Here is a 20,339-nt window from a genome sequence, read left to right on the forward strand (position 1 = left end):
GATGCGGCCAACACGGTCACATCTCGTCCAGATGCCCCAGCAAGGGCGACAACAACAGCCGTGGCGGCGGCAACAACGGCGGCAACGGCGGCGGCCGCGGTGGTAACCAACAGGTCCGAGGCAATTACCAGGGCGGCAATTATCAGGGGAGGGCTGGGGTAGGGCGGTGGTCCCTCTTGTGGTGAAGACCGCTGCGAGGAGGGTGGGGAGGAGTCTCATGTTGGTGGTGGTGATGGTGGGATGGGAGTTGGGAAGGGGAGGAAAGAAGAGACAGAAACTTGGGAGGGTGGGAGGATTGGTTGGGACATGGTGGCGGTTTAGTACTTTGGAAATTGATCACCGGGACGGGTTGCTGGTACAAAGGCTAATGGTGTAACTAGTCCCGTGTCGCGTGGTTGAGGTTTGATGGCAAGGCGGCATGCTCACATGGCGGACTTTGCGTGCTTGGTAGCGTAGATGCCGTTTCAGAATAATTCGTTTCTTGGTATTGTACCCTGGAAGTTTTGCCTTGCGAAACACTCAACTACGTGCCGTGGGACGGGTTGAGGTTTGTTTGACTAACCCCTGACTATCAATGGGTTTGCTTACTTTAGCAACACGGCCCGCCCGGAACAAAGAACAGCAGCCGCCCCTACTCGACGCTGTTATTTGAAGAACGGAACATCAATGAACTACCCGAGGGCCCTCTCTAGTTCCCCACGGGCACCGTTTCTTGCGCAAAATAGCAGGCCGAGTGATATCTCAAGATCCGCGGAAGTCTATATCGGTCACGGACTAAACGTTACCGTGAGACTTGTTCGAGTACTGTCGTCCTTTGTCGTCCTACTAGTCCATACCGAGGTTCTGATGTGACGCTTTCCCAAATCCCACTCCCAAGGTAAGAGATTGTGGTTGTGGAACGTCGTCCCGTGAGACTTCATCGGGCACAGCGAGAACACAGAACACAGAACACAGATCGGTTCTCCAAAGTCCCAATGCAGGGCGCTTTCATGAAATAAAGGAGGGGCAAACATGCGATTAAGCCGAGCCTACAATTTGGGTGCCGGTACAATCCTAAGTGGCGCTGCAATCATGAGTGTAAGCTGTAGCTCTGGGTGCATCTGCAATTCCGTGCGTATATGTTGTAAACCAAGATGAGGAAACGATTCTCTAACTCTAGCCCCAAATATAAAGACTCTAGGATATCCGAACCGGTGGACGGGCGGTTTAGGTTTGCCAGCACCATTTTATGCAACCTTCCGTCGCTGAGGTTACTGGTAAAGATGACCCAGTAGCCCGAGAATGGGATTCTTCAAGCAAGCTTGACGTCGAAGGAGTCAGTTTCCCAGCCCACATCAGACGCAGCCGGAGTCGGGTTCCCCGAGCCGCGGATGCTCAGCGCCACGTGGTTCGAGACCTTCACCGTCTGCTGCTTGCACCGCGCGCTCTCTTCATCGATCGACAGCGCAGCCTCCTCCTGCCAGGCAGAGGCAGGCACCATATCCACGGGCTGGCCATCCCGCTTCCACACCCGGGCGTCCTTCATGACGAAGTTGACCTTCCGAAACGCCTTGGCATCCTTCCGCGGGTCGGTGTCCAGGGCGACGATGTCGGCTCGGTTGCCCTCGTCCCACCACCCGAACCGGAACCCCGAGGCGTCGCCGCCGCAGGCATGCCACCCGGTATGCGTGGCCGCCACCAGGACATCCTCGAGCGGAATGCCCGCCTCGATCATGATCTCCATCTCCCTGCAGTTCAGGCCATGGTTAAAAACCCCAGTGTCACCGCCCGTGGCGACCCTCACGCCCTTCTCAAACGCCGCCTTGACGGCGGCTTTGCACCTGTTGTACTTCTCCTCCTCAAACCCCTCCTCGGCCGTCGCGAGCGTAGGCACCCAAATCGTCCCCTTGCTAACCATGGCCTCCACCATGGCCTCCATACACCCATCCCGATCAGCAAACACATGCTCCACCGTCGTGACGCCCGCCCTCGCGGCCATCAGCGCAGTACTCGTCTCCGCAGCGTGCGCCGCGACGGGGATATCCGCCAACTTGGCCTCCACGACAATCGCATCCATCTCCTCCTGCGAAAACAGCACCACCGCGGGGTTCCTTTCCCTCCGATCGGGCGGGAACAGCACCGTGCCCCCTGGCCCGCGCACATCGGGCGGGAAGCGCATGACCCGCCTCCGATAATCCGCATAAAACTTGAGCACATCGGCCCCCTCCCCGACCCGCCTCCTCACGCCCCCCCTCACCCCCCACACCCCATCCACGAGATCGGCCGCGCGCGGCAGGCTCAGCCCCAACGGCCCGCCATGCGCGAGCTTGCTCTCAGTGCGGATCTCGTAGCCGCCGGAGCTGGCGAGGGCCTCGGTGGCGACGAAGAGGCGCGGGCCGGGCGTCAGGCCGCGGTTGACACAGTCGCGGAAGTTGGCGTCGGCGTTGCCGAGGGCTTCCGTGCCCAGGTCGCGGTACGTCGTGTAGCCGGCCATGAGGGCCGCGCGGGGCGTAGTAGTAGGCGCACACGATCCGCTCGACGGCGGACTCGTGGCGCATTTGTTAGGGAGTGGTAGCGGTCGCTGTTCGGGAGGGGAGGAGAGGTTAGTTGGGGTTTAGTCGCCAGCGGTGCGGGAGGTGAGGGAGAGGGAGGGTTGGTAAAGTGGGGGGTAGGTGAGGGCTGGGGCGAGTGTTTACCTGTCTGAGTGGAGGAAGATGTGGGTGTGCGAGTCGACGAAACCGGGGAACACAACTTTGCCGCGGAGGTCGATGTCACGGTTTGACAAGGGGCTAGTGAGATCCGGCGTGTTCCGGTGATGGAGACGGATAATGGCACCAGTCACGGTGTTGACCTCGACCGAGACATTCTCAAGAAATGATTTCTGAATAGGATCGAAGAGGAGTGAGGTGTGGACGGTGAGGATGCTGCGGAGGGGAGACATGGTTGGTTCTTCTGCGAGTGAGGGTGCAATGGATGCAAAGGGAGTATATTCGAAGTTGTGGGCGGGTTCATGCGTTGTTTGAGTAGCACTCTCGACGACGGCTGGTGCGGGTGGAGGGATATCGGTCGAAGTCATATTTGTTGTTGTGATTAGGTCAGGTAAAGGGAGGTAATTGATAGGTGCTTGTTTAGCTAGCGATGATGACGTTGACAACAGCGCTGAGTTGGCTCGATAAAGAAGGCACACGTTGCTCAATTGATTGAAAGGTTTTATTTGGCAAGTCAGAACGGAATTGGAAATAACACAGACTAGGGAAATTCGTTTCCTTTGTATTTTCTATGGCACAGTAAAGAGCAACCCGGAAATATGCGGTTTTGGGGTTGGGGGCCGAAGCACCTTGATGACCAACAACCTCGCCAACCAAACAAACAATGGATGGTTGGCTGACGCAAGCCTTTGCCATTTCCTCACCGGCGGCCGATTTCCCTTTCTTCGGCTCATCATGGCAAAGCGGTGAGCGAGCCATGAATAACCAATCAACCATGGGATAGGTCTATTTCATCGTCGTGACCTAATTGATGGCATTACATTTTCTTCCCGGGCATGTTCTCGCCCTTTTTCTTCAAGGCCGCCTCATCCTCCGCCTGCAATTCAGCGTCGATCCTGGCACCCCTTGAGGGCTCGTTTCCGTGCACCTTGGCCTGCACGCAGAGGTCATGGAGTCAGCAATTGAGATGCCTTTATTTCGTCTAATCTGTCTAACAAGTGTGGCATATTTTCTCTTACCGGAAGTGTTGGGTCCTGCTTGTGTAGTGACGTTTCCCGGGATTCTTCGTTTTGTTCGTCGGATACCTTGACGTCATCATTCATTGTTAGTCCGCCATCGCAGCGCAAGGGTCTTCTCTTCGCTGGACCAGCATAGCCGGTTGCAAAGGAGCATCTCACCTCAGCGGCTGCTCGGTTGGAGAGTGATCTCTGATCCTCTGGTATCTTGTTAGCTATTATTTATTCTTAGCATTGATGAGGTCTAAACCTACTTGGGTCATTTTGAAGGTGTGCGTTGGCTGGACCCTCATGATAGCGGGTTCCTGAGCCCGTTTCAGAGGCCTTGGCATTGCGCTGGTCGCCAGCCTCATACACCTGGGGGTTCCCGACGTTTGACTGCATTGCGAATATTTCGATGGCTTAAGGTTTCAAGGAGAATTAATGAGTTATGAATTGGACTGGTTTGAGAAGCAGTGAATCTGCACCACCGCTTGCTTTTGTAGATGAGATGGATGATAGTTCTCCAACTCGACGTCATCCCCCCCACCACAGATCAAGCCCAGATCAAGCACGAGTTGTGGAGAAACGACGGTTGACTTGCTTAGGTACACGCCCACATGTTCATCGCCTTGCCAAAACTCCGGTCTACTTGATTTGTGGCCCTGGCGGAGGTGCACTTGGAGAACGTCATAGATACACGAGTCGGTGGGATTTTTCTTGAGTTTTGGATGAAATGAATGATTCGGGGAAGCACTTATTCAGGGATTACCGAGGGAGGGAGGGAGTTCCTGTGACGCTGAAACCCACGACGGCAAGTGGAGCCGCATGGCCCAAGCTCCTCCAATCCGGGCCGTTGTGCTCCACTGAATATGCGATTCAATTCAACATCGCTTCATCCGTTTGCTGCAAAACAAGCAAGAACCCCAAAGCCCGTCAAAACCACAAAGCCATAAATCACAATCTACGTCAAATAACCACCCAAAATGTTTCGATTTGTAAGACCCACCATTCCAGAACCCTCAATCAACCCAAACCCCCCAAAACAACCCTACCACCCCCCCTTCACCCTCACCCTCACGATGACTAATCCACTCACCAGCACAAACCCCTCGACATAATCACGCTCTTCCACAAGGCCAGCTCCCCGGTCTCGGTCCGCGTGGCGGCCGCCCTGCGGCAGGCGTCGGCGGCGGCGTCGGAGACGGCCACCGAGGACCAGGCCAGCGACCACTCGGCGCAGTCCCGCGCCGTGCGCCGCCCCGAGTTCAAGCTCGACATCACCGAGGCCCCGCCCACCGCCGACCAGCTCCGCACCATCCTGGACTATGTCGGCAAGGCGAGGGTCGGGTCCATCGTGAAGGGGGCGTCCGACCAGGAGGAGGCGCTGAGGCGGTTTGCGGAGAATGTCGAGAGCTTGCAGAGGCCGGTGGTATGTTGTTGCTCTTTTTTTTTTTTTCCTTTGTTTTTTTTTTCTTTTTTTGGTGGACTTGGACTTGGACTTGGAAGTTTGTTGTTGTTTAGATTTATTACTTATTGTGTGTTGGCATGTTATGGGCGTGGCTAATTACTTGGTACAGGCTGTTGACTGGAACAATGGGAAAGTGGCGGCTGGAGAGAATGAGTCGGAGATTCTGAAGATGCTCAACGATTTGACCAAATGAGTTAGCCGTATGCAACAAGCCTCATGGCTGTTTTCTCTTGCTTGGGGGGCAAATTGTCTTGTTGCTATTTGGTAACTAAGGGGTCTCTTTGGCGGAAAATGTTGATCGTTTGCTCTACGCTGTTGCCTGCGTCTCTACTCATTGTACCAATTACCGGAAGTTACGCGTGAATTAAAACATTCTACCGTCCCTACCCTACTGTGCGGAATGCCGTGCTATCTCTGCTGCCTCTGTTCGGTGAAGGCAGGGCATGGGGCAGCAAGTGGTTGCTGCGGTTGCTGCGGCAGCGGAAGAGTGTGGATCCATATGAATATGTCTCCTGCCAGATCTACCTAGGTTCTGGGTGAATAGAACGAAGGCGCTGGGTCAGGTCACTTGTTCGGATACAGTACAGAGCCGTGAACCGCCTTTAGCAGTCTGCTGCTAGACTGCCAGCCCTGCCAGGATCTTTCAATTGGCCTCCTGAGTGAACCTAAAGCGCTTGATCAAGTGATGCTGTTCCGTATTCACGTAACCGTACCAATGTTATCCGTCATATGTTCCTCCGTATACTGGTAATCAGACTGAGCATTGGCCTCTGTTTCTTGCCTTTAAAACCCACTGCCATCCGAGTGACCCCCTCGCCTCCTCTTCCTTCCACCACCATCGCCTTTTTGTTCTCCCTGCGCCCTCTTCTTTCTTCGCTTCCTCGCGCTTGCTCTCTTTTTCTCGACCGGGTAAGTACAGCTAATCTATCCTTTTGCGCTTGCTGTTGCCCATCGTACGTGATGGATTGAATTTGCCACTGACAGCGACTTTTCGTCAATCCTCAGCAAGACCATTTCAACCAAGATGGCCAATCCCGCCTGTGGTAAGAACGATCTCTCGGCCGCTCAGCCACCCCTCGACGAAGCCTCTCGCGAGGAAATCGAGAATTGGGGCTACGAGTGGCTGACGGCTGTGGAGAACCGTCGTCGCCTCGATTCGTGGGATCAGCAATCCGACATTCTGCTCATCCTGCCGCCAGCCGACACTCAGAACATCGCTGACTACGACATGGCGGCTCTCGCCATTCTCCGCGGGACCCTTGAGTATTGGTACCATTACTACCAAACTCAAGCGACCCAGGACCACCTTGCCCTGGTGCAGACCATTGAAATGGCCGCCAATTCCGATGACGCTCGGAACCCATTGCCCAACAGGGCACACGACGGTACGTGCAAAACAAGATCTGCTTTTTTCAATCGTCCTTTGTCCTTTCGCCTTCCATCCTTTCATTTAAACCATAGAACTGACTGGACCAGATGGTGATATCAATCCCGATACATCATCGACAAACCATCGTCTGCGTTCCACCTCGGCTCCAACTCGGCCACTCCCCGTGGGGCATTCGTTCACTGCGCGCGTCGCTGGTGTGGGACCCTCGCGGCTCCCAAGCACTTCTCTTCGAGCCCCAAAACACGGCAACAACGGCGCGTCGGGCTCCAACTCGCGGGGCCATTCGCAAACCCAAGGCGAAAAGACCCCGCGCGGCCAAACCCTACGCCCGTCGCCAAAGTGCTCGAACAGAAGTGTATACATCAGAGCACCCCCGGAGAGAGGGTTCGAGCCGTGCCTTTGCGGGCGGTGCCTCCAAAAGTCCCGGAGCGTCCACGTCGGACCCATGGACCTGGGCAGTGCCTCATCCAACGACGCCCAGGTTGCGGTGACCGACGCTCTTTCCAAGTACGGTCATGTGGAGCATTGTCGGGTGCAGCGATCCGCCAAAGGCACTTATTACGCCTTGGGTCGCTTTATCGCCGACGACAGCGCGCACCGGGCCGTCCGGGCTTCGGCTGAACTGGCCCGTAGCCACCCAATACTCCATCGCGCCAGGGTGACATATCCTTTCTTTTCTCGGTACTATCAGTATAGGGTGCACTCTACCCAGGAAACAGAAAGGAGCCGCCAGCTGGCTGCTCAAGCGAACCCGCCTCTTGGGGTTGATGGAAATCTCCCCACGGGAAGGCGGGGAAGCACACAAAGCCAGAGCACGATGCAGTTTGAGGACTACTCGGGCTCGGCTTTTCATGCCCATGGAGCTTGGGACGGATTTTATCCCCAGGGATACCCTCCCTTTCAGCAAGGAGACCCATTCGTGCAACAATACACGATGCCGTATCCGTTTGTGAATTATAATGCGGAGGCAGATGTCTCAACTCAGCTTGAGGACCGAAGAGGAAACGCATATTCCCAGACAAAACCGCCTTCGGAGAATGAAGCCTTCGAGGACCTCACGACAACCATCCCGAGTTCAAACCATTCGTTCCATTCCTCCCACAGCTCGGCTGCGAGCACCGGCCTCACTGCTGCCATCCGGGTGCGCATCCCGGATCCCGCACCCATCCGCCGCACAACCGGTCAGGACAGCCCTGTTCGCCAGATAACTTTCGGAAATGTGCCCTCTAATGACGAGAAAAAGAAGCCACGAGATGGGGACGAGAATCGGGGGCCGCCTGTCATTATCCCGAACCATAACAGCGTTAGGTCCGACAGCCCTGTTCGCCGGGATTGCCTTCGGCGACGTGCCATCAGACCCAGAGCCACAGGAGCCGTCTGCCACCATCCCGGACCATAACGGCGTCAGGCCTGACAGCCCTGTCCGGAGTGTGATTTCCAGCGACCTCAGTACCTCGAACTCCCGTGCTTCGGGATCCATCGAACCCACGAGACACACGCAGGCACCCGCTGCTACACGTCCGGTGGTTGAGGGCAACCGCATCCCCACGTTGTCCGACGAATGGGACCCATCATTTTTCCAGCAACTCGAGGAGGCCGACTACCTTAGGTTGCGATACAACAAAGGCGAGAACGGCCGGCTCCGCGACCAAGGCGACGTGCGGCTGCTGCCCGACTTTTCCGGGACGGTGATCCGCCGGCGCCCAGGACAAAAGAACGTGCGCGTATTGCCATGGATTTCTCCTTCCACTCGGGCCACCCCCCGTTCCACGTGGGGCGGCGGCGGCGGCGGAGTTGGTGTCGGAGCGGGGCGAAGGCGCGACCATGCGAACGGTGACGGGCAGACTTAGGAGGTTTGTGCCGCTCCTAGCGAGCATCAGGTCGCGGATTTGTCCGACGGGGTGGCGAGTACATCGGGTGAGAAGGGGACGGCTGGGTGGAAGGTCGCGGCGAAGAAAAAATCAAAGGGGAAGAAGAAGGGTGGCAAGGTCGCGGTTGCGGATGGGAATGGTGCGGCTGCTGAATCGAAAACCGATGAGGTCAAGAAGGGTTCAGCCGGCGATATGAAGACCGACAGCACCGCCGAGGTGCAGCACGATGCCAGCGTGGAGAAGGGCGCCGACACAATGGTCGCCAACAAGAATCAACCAGTCGACCAGCAGCCCGACAACAAAACCATTAGGAACGACCCCCGTCCACTCAACTACCGCGCCGACGCAGGCGGTTCGCTGCGAATCCCGCGCCAACGATTCAAAAAGAAGACATCTCGCGGCAGCGTGCAGGATCTTTTCAAGGACCATGACCAGGCCACACAGGAATAGGGGTCTAACGAGCCTGCGGAGACGCACGACATGGTCGAGAACTTGGCGGATGCCGCCGTCGCTGAGCCGAGCCAGGAGGAGTTGACGAGCCAGAGCATGGCGAAGAAAACGAGGAAAAAAAAAAAAAAAAAAAGAAAAGTAAAATAGGCAAGGCCCACCCCAAAAAAGGGGGGGATGAGGAGAGAAAAGGGTTGTTGAGCGGGAATGTGTTTATTACGGTCTTTATGGTTTTGATTTTGGCGTTGGGTGTCTTCCTCACATTGAGGCTCCAGAGGGATGGGGATGGATGAGGATAGAGCCGGGATTGGAACCCAGGCTGAGAAGGATATAGTTCGTTCAGGATGATGTTTACTGCTACTGCGGCGGTGGCTGGATGAATATGTACCTTTGAGGTTTGGGGATTCTGGTTTGGCTACTGGTTTGATTCCGGTCATAGTTGGGAAAATGGAGTCCGTTGGTGATCTATTATCGGTCCTTAGAAGGCATCGCTGTAATGTTTGTAATGTATAAACCTGATGACCTACTTAGGTGCTCCCAACAAGGACGGATGAGGCGACCTAGTTTCTTGACCGTGCTTCGATATAAAAACCAACACTACCTATCCTCCCTCACACTGTAGCTTATCGTCACCATGCACGAGCCGCACACTCACGTAGAGGAAAAGCAAGCCCCCAGAGTACACAGACACGAAAACCACGGCAACTAGATAGCGACACGATGCTGAACCACCACGGACAAAGCGCGCACGATTGACGTGGAAGAACTTGGCCCTCTTCGACAAAATGGGTAACCCCAAGAAATCCACCCACCGCGATTCGGACGATATGACCTCGACAAAGAGTCTCGCGATAACGGCGCCTGGTTTCAACGGTATCCTCGACTTCCTCGACCCCAAGCCGCCTAAGAAGCTCGAGGACATCCGCGAACGGCTCCAAAGTCACGGGCAACTACGTCATCTCCTGAGTCAGTGTACGGACACTACGTTAGCGTAGTTGGAGAAGCCGATAACGAAGCGACTATGGTATTTGAGGTGGATAACAGCCTATTGAAGAAACCTGGTGACGCCGGCTACAAAAGAGCCTTCAACCAGGCATTTACTGGCCTCCCAAAAAACGTTGGCTTCAACAACCGTCTATTAGCTCCGTAGCCCAACTTCATCGAAGGGCCAGGGATGCAGGCCCATGGCCCATTCCCCATAAACATGTATATCCACGGGGCAGTTCTTGTGAAAGATAATCGCCGTTCCGTAACGCTACCACACATCGCCGGAGAATGAAAGGGACCCAGCGACAGCATGGCAGAGACGACGCTACACAGCGGCTACGACGGAGCTGCTCTAGTCTACGCAAGAAACCAAGCCCTCGCGTACCAGAGAAAGTTTGACCCCCTTAATCACGCAAGCGTCATCACGTCCACCACGGATGGCACTACCCTCAACCAGTACGCCCACTACGCCGAAGAATTAGAGGATGGCACAACCAAGTACCACCAGTACCGTATCAAGTCGACAAATCCCAACTCCCACGAGGACTTCAAGGACGGTTACAAGCGCCTCAGAAACGCACAAGACTACGCCAAGGGCCAGTCGTACATTTTGAAAGACGAATTACAGGGACATTGGAAGCAGCAGCGCAGCAGTGGCCGCAATGTTATCACCGAAGGCCCAAGGGGTACCGACCTTGCCTGTACCAGGCACCGAACCAGTATATACAAGAGAATGATGACGATTACTAAGTCGTAACAAGTTAAATTGGTCCATACCCCAGGTGATTTGTTTGTCGTTCTCAAGAAAATCCCGCGAACAGAGGACGCCGGCCCGAATCCCTATAATAGTGCACCTCACCCGCTTTGTCTCCTCATATTCAGCTTCTACAAATACATACATTCAAACCCTGGCCTGTTGGCTTCTCCTCGCTGCCCGACTCCCCTAGGGTTGGTTTTTAACAAACAGGAAGACTATTTATTTTGGCGGCCGAGAAGCCGAAGCATTTATTCATTCCGCTCTTTCCTGGACCCCGTACCGCCACCACGTAGACAATCATCATCCATCCACTCACTCCTCATTGGCATCTTCCCAGTGTCATCCCCATCATTACCAGCTCCCCAGGTGGCGTAGCGCATCGCTTGCTGCCAGCTCACCATTCACTGCCCGGCCTCGCCACCCGCCCGTACCTGTCACATCACCGAGCACTCCCCTTCCTGCTGTTTCCCAATCTTGCTTCTCGATATCCTCTCCCTAGCGCGCGGGCCGCTCTTACCGGAGCGCTTGAGGTCCTCCAGCCGCTCTCTCGCCTTGGGGAAGTCCTGGGCTGTTATGATAGGTTAGTAATTGCTCACTCTTCACTTTCCGCCACCCATTTCCTAGACGGTGGAATCAAAAGAAAAATGTGACACTTACCAGCCGCTCTCCAATACCACCTCTTCGCATCCTCCAAGTTGGCCGCCACGCCAATCCCCACCTCAGTGAAATACCCCATCGCATACTCAGCCTTGGACAGCCCCGCCATGGCGGCCTTGCGCGCCCACAGGTAGGCCTCGGTATCGCTCTGCTGCAGCACGCCCTCGCTGCCGGTCAGGTACCAACCGGACAGGGCCAGCTCGCTCTGGTGCTCCTCCTGCATGGCGGCGCGGCTGTACCACATGATGGACAGGCGCGGGTCGATGGGGCAGCCGAGCAGGCCGTACTCGTAGGCGCAGCCGAGGCGGAACTGGCTGAACTTGTAGCCCAGCTCGGCCGCCTGCTGGAACAGCTGGAAGGCGTAGGGCTCGTCGCGCAGGATGACGTCGTTGGGCTCGGCGCTCTCGTACAGCAGGGCCAGCTCGTGCAGCGCGTGCGGGTTCTCGGCCGTCGCGCGCTCCGCCGCCCGCTTGAGCCAGCTGATGGCCTCGCGCGGGTTGCGCGGCTGCCCCAGTAGGCCCTTGATCAGGATCATGCCCACCTTGTACATGGCGGGTGTGTCGCCGAGCGTCGCCGCCCGCTTGTACCACTGCGTGGCCTTGAGCGGGTCCTTGCGCGTGCCGCCGCCCTCATCGTTGCCGATCTCGCAGCAGACAGCGGTGCGGTAGGCGGCTGCGGCGTGGCCCAGCTTGGCGGCGGACTGGTAGAGCGAGAAGGCGTGCGCGTTGTCGGGCTCGCTGCCAAAGAGGCCGCGCCCGAGGCAGTCGGCGAGGAAGAACATGGCGTCCGGGTTGTTGGCCTTTTCGAGCTTGCGGAGGATCTTGTGCGCGTCTACGAGGTAGCGGTCGCGGGAGCGGGCGCGCGCCTTGGGGTCTGGGAGATTGGGCACAAGCGCATCCGACGCTTCGACGAGGCGCTTGGCGAGACGGAGGGCCGTCACTTGGTCACCGGCATCGTTCTTGACCACGGCCCGTAAGTGTTCTAGTTCTTCGATGGTGACGGGTGCTTCCGCAGGCTTCGCAGGCTCATTGGGAGCCTGTTGAATAGGCGGCGGGCCTTGTTGGTAGCCTCCTCCTCCTGCAGGAGAGGGCCCCGAGTTGCCGCTGTAGTTGGTGGCGCCGCTGTAATTCCTCACCGGTGGCGGCCGATCGCTAAGGTTGACCACCGAGCCAGGCATGTGCCCGGGGCGAACGGGCGTGGGATGGGAGGGAAGACTATCGGGACCGGGCCCTGGTTGGGGCGAAGGTTGCATACCGGGTCGGTAAGGCGCCGGCCCAGGAGGTAGTCCCGGACCTGGAGACGGACCGGCACGCCCTTGGTAAGGCGCCGGCCCGTTAGCCAACCCTGCTGGTGGTTGGCCGGGTTGTTGGGTAGGTAGGGGCGGGATGTCGCCTGCCATCTCGAACACAGCCGTCTGCGAGTTACGCAAGTCGGGCTGGGATTTGGCCCTGCTTACCTCGGGATATCTACCGGGACCGCGCTGAGCCTGCTCCTGTTGGCCAGGCTGCATGTGGGTGTCGAATGAGTTTCTCGGCTGCTGTTGCGCTGACATGGCATCAAAATCCGGAACCTCGGATGCGGCCGAAGCTGAGGGAGGGTTCTGCCCCGGGTACCCTTCATTTCCGCCGTAGTAATCATAGAAATTGTCGATAGATGAAGGCCGGTCTTGGCCGTAGCCAGAGTCGGGCCCGGCTCTCTGCGTAGGCTCCCGATATCCTTCTTGCTGAGGAGGGCCATTGCCACTCGGAGGGTAGATCCTAGGCGGAGGTTGCCGCATCCCTTGCGCGGTGCTCGGTCTTTGCGGCACGCCGCGGGGAGGAGGGCCATTAAAAGGGGCACTATCCCGCCGCATAGGAGGACCGGGCTGGCGCATGTCCATGTGATCTCTCGTTGGCATTGTCATGCTCCGAGACGGAGGCCCAAAGTTCTCCTCTTGGTAGCCGCCTCCTTGCGGTCCGTACCCGGGCCCTGGCGGCGGAGGGCCGCGGCGTTGGTCCGGATAATCTTGCGGGTGGTAGCCTTGCGGTGGACCACGAGGAGGCCCCATCGGCCCCGGTCCGCCGTAGTTGTTGGGAGGGCGCATGGGCCCTCGTTGCTGTGGCGGGCCGTTCGGACCTCTCGGCCCTGGCCGTTGTCCTGATATGTCCATACCTTCCATACCTGCCACGATCTGCTGTTCTTGTTCTAAGTCTGTCTTGCGCGGGGCACCGGGGAAGGACGGGAAGGGGCCGGCGTAGCCTGGGCCACCGGAATTGGCCGGACTTGGACCACCCATGGGCGATCCTCGGTTTGCTGAAATCAAGTATTAGCATACCATTGTGGTAGGGCGGCGGTTATGGGCTCCCAAACTCACCACCGGGGTCTGAATTCGCGGCACGCTCAGCCGGCATTGGCCGACCACCACGACCGGGCGGGGGGTAGCCTCGGCCGCCAGGGCCTTGAGGGTAGCCGCCACCGCGGGGTGGGTAACCGCCTCCTCGACCACCACCGCCAGGCGGAGGCCTCATTGGGCCTCCTCTTCCGCTGGGCATAGGTCGTCCGCCTCCCCTTCCGGGCCCAGGTCCATTTGGACCCGGATCGTAGTATTCCTGCTGATAGTCTTGATGTGGAGGTCCTCCTCTTCCGTAGCCGCCGTCATCGTACTGTTGTCCGCCATAGCCTTGATGATCATAACCCTGGTCGTATCCGTTGCCATATTCATCGTAGCCTTGGCCATATCCGTCTTGATACTGATCGTACTGCTGCTGGGGCGGCGGCGCGTTGTAATGCTGGGGTCCTTGAGGACCCGGAGGGTACTGTCGCTGCGGCGGCGGGCGCTGAGCTCCTGGGCCTCCGCCATACTGCTGACGCCCACCAGGGCCAGGGGGCCCATCGTACTGGCCGTTATACGCCATGATGCCAACGAACCGGGTTTGTGTCGGCAATATCTTGTTTGGCTCGTAGTTGTTGTCCTTGTGGCGGGTCTAAATTAGTCGCATGGCAACGGCACCAGATGGCAATTTCGAAAGCCCGAATTAAGTCGGCAAGCCCGGAGGTCGGTTTCGATGTATTGCGGCAAGTCGAGCGAGACACTGAAGAAGGGTGAGGGGCGACACACAAAGTCGGCGGCCTCGTAGGATCCGCACCGCAGCGCAACGACGACACAGCCAAGAGCCTAATAAGGTAAAAGAAGAGTGACGGTCGTCACTGTCGTCTTTCGAAAGAACGCGTGTCTAAAGGTTGCAGTACAAAAATACAGAAAGTAAGGGTGTGAAACAGTAGAGCATGCAGTGCTCCCAAGGAATGGAATGGCCGGCGGGACCGGGGAAGGTGTTGAAAAGTGCGGTCGTGAACACAACCCGGAAGCAGAGGAATGCATTGTGCCCCGGGCGTTGCTGGATAAGCTAAAAGCCGTTCTTCCGTGGCCGGGTGCACCCCTCAGGCTTGGACGGGTAGGGTGGGTTTTGACCCAGCGCGGGGCCAGCCCCGGCCCAGGGGTTGTTACACCTGGCAAGGGTCTCAATACAACGCTGTGTAATGAACCCTTAATTGTCGTTCTATTGATCCGGCCAGGCGTCTTGCTTCAACTGCTTTCTTTCCCAAGGCTGGCGCTTGCCAAAGCCGCCTACTTGTAAAGAGGACAACCAACTTTGCTTTTCCTGTTTCATTGCAATCCCTGGCGCGGGCGGCTCTTCAACTTGGGCACACAGTCCGTAGAAACCCGTATGGGTGTGAAACGGGTGTAAATAACACAACAAGCCGTAAGAGGAGGAGAGTCAGCTGGACCACGTCCGGGCTCTCCCTCTGACATTTGGTTCTCGGCGGTGATCAGCGGGTTGATTCGCCCTCGGGGTCAGACACTCCCAGGTTTTCATCTCTTGCCGACGACTTCGCATGGCGATCACCCTCCTACCTGTCAAAGCCTTTTCGCGCTTCTACGGGCCCGAGGGCCGGCCGCAAGGTGTTGACGCGGCGGCGTAATTACCTAACACGACCGCGTATCAAAAGCCGCCCACGGTCTCGTCGTGATTGGTATTAAAGCCCCTACCCGCCACGTTTGATCGCGGAACTGGACGGCTGCGGGCTTGCTGTCGAGGGGCCAGACGGGAATTGGGCCGAACAACTCTGCAGCTGGAGCCTGGCCGGGACTGACAACGAAACATTCAGGGGGGATGGAACAGTGCATTTATTTACCTGCAGGCCTGCGGCGGCACCTAATTACTCCCTCATTAGGTAGTTGCATCGTACTTCGTACCAACCGCGTTTTGAGCGCTTCACGAGAGCGGGCATTGTTGAAAACTCGCAACTGATTTCTCGACGCCACAGAGACGTAAGATTTGAGAAAGGAGCCACTGCACCTTGTCATCCGCCCGGCATCCGAGATTGTCTTCATGGATGGACCCAGCTTGTGTTTCAAGACGTCTACTGTCTATCCGTCCCGAAGCTTGTCGAGGCGAGCTCTCCTCATTGTGTTGCCGTGAAAACACGCGGGATGTGCCTTCCATTGAAGAAATCTAAGAAATAGAGCTGGCTCAGCTTCGACAGCCGAGTGGTGATTGTGAGAAAGGCCCGATACAGTCTCGTGAAGGTGGCTTGTGATTCGGGAGAGCGGCATTGCTATTGGGCCTGTCCCGGAAAGAAACTTTCATGAAGAAACATTCTGAGACGGCAGCCGTTGGTGGCCCCAGATGGTTCAGCGGGGCCGCTGCCGCATGACATGACTGTGCCCCACAAGCTTTAACCCTTGCCTCCTTCCTCCCTTGACAATTTTCTGCCGTATCTGCCCGCCTTCGAGAGCAGCCGACCTCATTGAGAAAGAGACCTGAGACTTGATGAGCGAACAGGGAAGCTGAAAGGAAACTTGGGCAATAAATCTTCAAGAGAAACGCTATCACTTAACTCTCAGCGGCCGGCTAACCCAGCTGGAACCTTGAGTTCCCCGTTTCAGGATGGTCAAAAAACCCTTCAACTGGTGGCTATGGACCAAAATGCTCGTCGCGTAAGTTCTCCCGAGTCCTGTTGAAACCGACATTTCACTGACAAGATGAGATAGGGGTGGTGCCATCATTGTCGGTGGCCCGGCTTTGACAAGATGGGTGCAACCCACCGACGAGGAACTCTTCCAAAAATACAATCCCGAACTCCAGAAGCGGAGTCTGGAGAGGAGATTTGAGCGGCAGCAGGAGTTTGACGACTTTGTTAATAGACTCAAGAGAGACTCAAAATCTGACAAGCCAAGTAAGTGTTTGAATGTCCGTGGGAGTACCCCTTGTTTCTCTACTAATCAGGACGTAGTATGGACTGTCCAAGCCGAGGCAGAAAAGGAGCGCGTCAGGCAAGCCTCCATTGCCGAGTCGCTGAAGGCGGCAGAGGAGTTGAAGGCCAGGAAAGAAGCCATGAGGAGGGAGGTTGGGTTACCAGCAGAATCTGCATCCTCTGAGACCACCCGGTGATACGGTGGGAAGAGGTGACGAACGGCGAGTTGGTTGTACGATGTATCCGATTTGGATTGTACAACAAGAAACTCCCACAACAACACATTGTAGGTTGCGGTGCGTTTGACTTGAACCTTGACATGTGATATCACGATCCAGGGTTGGATGAGAGCAAGCATCTTGATAGCTGGGCAAAGCTCCAAGGTCGGAGATTTCGAAAAAGATCAACTAAGACTATCAAAAATAATAAAAGCAGAAATCCCAGCTTCCCTCACATGGTCAAGTAACTTATTTAGTGTGGCCCGTTGGAACTGCCTATCACCTATTCACTCCCCTCTGGCCAAAAAAAGGACGAACCCGAAAAGGGAGTAAAATCAAGAAAGAGACAGAAGTTAAAGAAATCAAGAAAGGAAAAAGAAATAAAGGAAATCGAGTAAAATGAATCAAATAAAAGACATCAAAGCACCTAAAGTAAAGAGTGCAATTTGGGCTTTTGGATGACTTTCTTTTTGTTCCTACCCAAGAAGGCTGGATCCTCGCAAGGTGAGAGAGGGGCTCGGTGAAGACGGTGAGCGGCTGTCGAAGTGGGGTAAAAGTTTATGCGACTGCGAAAAATATCAGGGCCCAGGCGCACACAAATTCTCCAACCACTGACGACCAGACAAGGCAGAAGGCATCGCGGGCCTATCACGATACTCCGAGGTAAAACCAGGACGGAATTTATCCCCGATTGACAGAGTACGTTCTAACCCGCCGTTTCGAACCTTTGACGATTGCATCCCCGCAGCAGCAGACAAACAAGGCGTTGTGTGTGTGTGTGTGTGTGCACTGGACCCCAAAACTGCCCTAGGCTAACTAATCAACCCCAAGCTCAAGCTTACCGAGTCGTCGCCCCAGCCATCTTGTCCCTCCCCCCACCAAAACTCCATCCTCCACATTACAGATCATGGCGGACGTTCAGGAACGTTTGAAGAAGCTTGGTGCTTCCGCTCGTATCGGTACGTTGCTGCTTCTCTCACCTCGACTTCCCCGCTTCCGATCGGCCGACTAACCCACCTTGCCGGCAGGGTATGTCTAGATTCAATCACGCCGAAATTGCCTCGAACCCCGCGCAGTGATCCGAGACTCTGACGAACTTTCGTGACGAATAGTGGCAAGGGCACCCCCCGGAGGAAGGTGAAGCGCGCGCCTGCGCGCTCTGGCGCCGATGACAAGAAGCTGCAGCAGTCGCTGAAGAAGCTCAATGTCCAGCCCATCCAGGCGATTGAGGAGGTCAACATGTTCAAGAGCGATGGAAACGTTATCCATTTCGCTGCTCCCAAGGGTTCGTACGATCGGCCGACAAGGTCAACGGTCGAATTGCTGACAGGTTGGGTTTCTAGTTCACGCCGCTGTCCCTTCCAACACCTTCGCCATCTACGGCAACGGTGAGGACAAGGAGTTGACGGAGCTCGTGCCCGGCATCCTCAACCAGCTCGGCCCCGACTCGCTTGCCTCGCTCCGCAAGCTGGCCGAGAGCTACCAGAACATGCAGCAGAAGAAGGATGATGACGATGAGATCCCCGACCTCGTGGCCGGCGAGAGCTTCGAGAACAAGGTCGAGTGAACGACCTGATCCCGAGAAATAAAACTCTATCACAATTCGTTGCGTGCTTTGCATTGCGTGGTGTTGCGAGGGCAGAAACGATTATGTTATTCCACGAAGGCATGTCGGCGTCTACAGTATCCATTATATCGGCCTCAGAGCCTAGGCCTGAGGGATAAGGAGGAACACATGGTCGATTGCGAGCGTGTAGTCAATCGCTAGAGTGCGTGGCTATGACAAGAGGAGGCGCCAGACTTGGTCGTTGTGGTGCAGCGTCCAGTATGCCAGTACCGAGGTATATACCATGGAAGATCTCAACCTTACAGATTGAATTCACCGTCACCTGTGTTTCTAAGCCATCCCTTCAGTGCCTCCCTTCTTGCCTCTTCTTTCACCCTTCGCCTACCTTGCAGTAAGCTCCCCTCCTTGACCCCATCATACGATGCCGCCCCCAGCTCCTTAACTATCCCATCGTCTCCCAACATCCCCGCAACCGTCACCGCGGCTGCCCACATCTTCCGTCGCGACGTCGAACTAGCTCCTTTCACATCAACTCCCTTCCTCCCCTGCAACACCCCGCCAATCAACCCCTCCTCCACCTCCCCGCCGACCGTCCATGCAACAGCAAGGTTGCTCGCCACCACCTTCATCTCCCCCGCCATCCCCGCCCCCCTCCGCGAGAACTCAAACTCCCTCTCCGTAGTCTCCACCACAACCTGCCGAAACCCATACCCCGTCCCCTCCCACACCCTGCCCCCCACAGGCGCCATCCTCCCACCACCACCACCCGCCCCAAAACACCGCTCACACCCCTCCCTCGAGAACTGCGCCACCGGCAGCACCAAACTCGCCAGATACACCCCCCGCGGCGAGACAAAGAGCGCGGTGAGCGACGACAGCAGCGACGTGCACTGCTTCAGCGCCAGCTTGTCGCTGCAGGACTTGGAGTGGCTGGGGGGCGCGTCGGCGCGCGAGGGCTTGCGGCGCACGATGCCGAGGTGGGAGAAATAGCCACGGCCGAGGAGGGGGGTTGGGGTTGGGGTGGAGGAGGTTATTGGGGGTGGTGGTGGTGGTGGTGATGATGGTGATGGATGTTGGGGGGGTGAGGGGGAAGGGGTTAGGGGGGTGGGGGTTTCCCAGGGTGTGGCGTCTTCTTGGGAGGACATGATCAATTCCATGGAGGCGTCGCCGCCTGGGGGTCGTTAGTTCGGGGCACGGAGATAGAGGATAGGTGGTGAGGGGATGGGGGCAGGCAACTCACAGGGGGCTTCGGAGCAGTACATGTGGAGGGTCAGGTCTTCGCGCCAGGCAAAGGGCTGGCGGTTCCAGGACCCGTCAGAGGTCGTGGGTAGCTCCTCTTCCGTCCTCCGTCGGAGGTAGTCAGATTCTGCGGAACTATCCTCGGCCAGGCGACGACACTCGTCGAGAATGAACCGGTTGAAAGCACGAATGGCGAGAACCTCGGCGTGCCAGTCATGAAGTGCAACGCCGTTGGCCTGTGGGAGCTTGGAAACCGGGAGGCATTTCATGCCCGTCCTGCAAGCGGTGTCAACATTCAGCCAGTAACTGAGGGCTTAGGAGCATTCAGGGGGTTGTGGCCCAAGGATCAGACTCACGCCAGCGCCACGCATTTTAAGAATGTTGGACCTGACTCAAAATATAAAGTCAGAACATTGATAGAAACCCTGTGGAAAGCTGCCAAGGTACCTCTCACAACAATACCGCCCAAGGGGACCCATTCCCGGAGTCCATTGTCACGGACAGCGGGTCGGCGCTTTGCAGGGAGTTTTCCAAACTCTTCTAACACAACCGCCGCTTTGTCATCAGCTTCATTACCCATCGCAAGTCTGCCTGTTTGAAGCACGTTAGACGAGTCATCGGGAAGATACCTGAACGGAGAACAACAATGAGGCAGGTAACGGATGCGATTACAGGGTTAGGGTTTGTTCCGGGTAACAGTGGCGTGCCGTCTAGCACAGCCACATCTCGAAAGTGGGCCTCCCGCGCTCGCGCAGCAGCCTATCACAGAGACAGCCCTATCCCACAACCTGCACCAAAGAATTTGGCGAAAATCGACG

General features: G+C 56.7%; 9 protein-coding genes across 9 annotated transcripts; 5 read left to right on the top strand and 4 right to left on the bottom strand.

The window, feature by feature from the left end:
• Positions 1-1,291: 1,291 nt before the first annotated feature.
• CHGG_06279 (uncharacterized protein) lies at positions 1,292-2,920 on the bottom strand (the record flags this gene model as incomplete). The annotated part of the gene is made up of 2 exons (XM_001222373.1): positions 1,292-2,560; positions 2,732-2,920. 2 exons carry the CDS (start codon positions 2,918-2,920, stop codon positions 1,292-1,294), a joined length of 1,458 nt encoding a protein of 485 aa, XP_001222374.1.
• A 584-nt stretch (positions 2,921-3,504) lies between these two features.
• On the bottom strand, positions 3,505-4,087 carry CHGG_06280 (uncharacterized protein; the record flags this gene model as incomplete). The annotated part of the gene is made up of 4 exons (XM_001222374.1): positions 3,505-3,621; positions 3,707-3,772; positions 3,866-3,903; positions 3,958-4,087. 4 exons carry the CDS (start codon positions 4,085-4,087, stop codon positions 3,505-3,507), a joined length of 351 nt encoding a protein of 116 aa, XP_001222375.1.
• Positions 4,088-4,668: 581 nt separating this feature from the next.
• CHGG_06281 (uncharacterized protein) lies at positions 4,669-5,346 on the top strand (the record flags this gene model as incomplete). Its single annotated transcript, XM_001222375.1, has 3 exons — positions 4,669-4,680; positions 4,785-5,114; positions 5,263-5,346. 3 exons carry the CDS (start codon positions 4,669-4,671, stop codon positions 5,344-5,346), a joined length of 426 nt encoding a protein of 141 aa, XP_001222376.1.
• Positions 5,347-6,177: 831 nt separating this feature from the next.
• On the top strand, positions 6,178-8,864 carry CHGG_06282 (uncharacterized protein; the record flags this gene model as incomplete). Its single annotated transcript, XM_001222376.1, has 4 exons — positions 6,178-6,538; positions 6,630-7,724; positions 7,846-8,336; positions 8,394-8,864. The coding sequence occupies 4 exons, from the start codon at positions 6,178-6,180 to the stop codon at positions 8,862-8,864; spliced, it is 2,418 nt and encodes an 805-aa protein (XP_001222377.1).
• A 782-nt stretch (positions 8,865-9,646) lies between these two features.
• Positions 9,647-10,605, top strand: CHGG_06283 (uncharacterized protein; the record flags this gene model as incomplete). Its single annotated transcript, XM_001222377.1, has 2 exons — positions 9,647-9,833; positions 10,205-10,605. The coding sequence occupies 2 exons, from the start codon at positions 9,647-9,649 to the stop codon at positions 10,603-10,605; spliced, it is 588 nt and encodes a 195-aa protein (XP_001222378.1).
• Positions 10,606-11,039: 434 nt separating this feature from the next.
• On the bottom strand, positions 11,040-14,156 carry CHGG_06284 (uncharacterized protein; the record flags this gene model as incomplete). Its single annotated transcript, XM_001222378.1, has 3 exons — positions 11,040-11,173; positions 11,263-13,554; positions 13,616-14,156. The coding sequence occupies 3 exons, from the start codon at positions 14,154-14,156 to the stop codon at positions 11,040-11,042; spliced, it is 2,967 nt and encodes a 988-aa protein (XP_001222379.1).
• Positions 14,157-16,229: 2,073 nt separating this feature from the next.
• On the top strand, positions 16,230-16,694 carry CHGG_06285 (uncharacterized protein; the record flags this gene model as incomplete). The annotated part of the gene is made up of 3 exons (XM_001222379.1): positions 16,230-16,240; positions 16,295-16,479; positions 16,537-16,694. The coding sequence occupies 3 exons, from the start codon at positions 16,230-16,232 to the stop codon at positions 16,692-16,694; spliced, it is 354 nt and encodes a 117-aa protein (XP_001222380.1).
• A 928-nt stretch (positions 16,695-17,622) lies between these two features.
• CHGG_06286 (uncharacterized protein) lies at positions 17,623-18,282 on the top strand (the record flags this gene model as incomplete). Its single annotated transcript, XM_001222380.1, has 3 exons — positions 17,623-17,678; positions 17,828-18,000; positions 18,059-18,282. 3 exons carry the CDS (start codon positions 17,623-17,625, stop codon positions 18,280-18,282), a joined length of 453 nt encoding a protein of 150 aa, XP_001222381.1.
• A 299-nt stretch (positions 18,283-18,581) lies between these two features.
• CHGG_06287 (uncharacterized protein) lies at positions 18,582-19,790 on the bottom strand (the record flags this gene model as incomplete). Its single annotated transcript, XM_001222381.1, has 2 exons — positions 18,582-19,453; positions 19,523-19,790. The coding sequence occupies 2 exons, from the start codon at positions 19,788-19,790 to the stop codon at positions 18,582-18,584; spliced, it is 1,140 nt and encodes a 379-aa protein (XP_001222382.1).
• Between the last annotated feature and the right edge of the window lie 549 nt (positions 19,791-20,339).

The sequence above is a fragment of the Chaetomium globosum genome, genomic scaffold (genome assembly GCF_000143365.1).
Source record: "Chaetomium globosum CBS 148.51 scaffold_3 genomic scaffold, whole genome shotgun sequence".
Lineage (NCBI taxonomy): Eukaryota > Fungi > Ascomycota > Sordariomycetes > Sordariales > Chaetomiaceae > Chaetomium > Chaetomium globosum.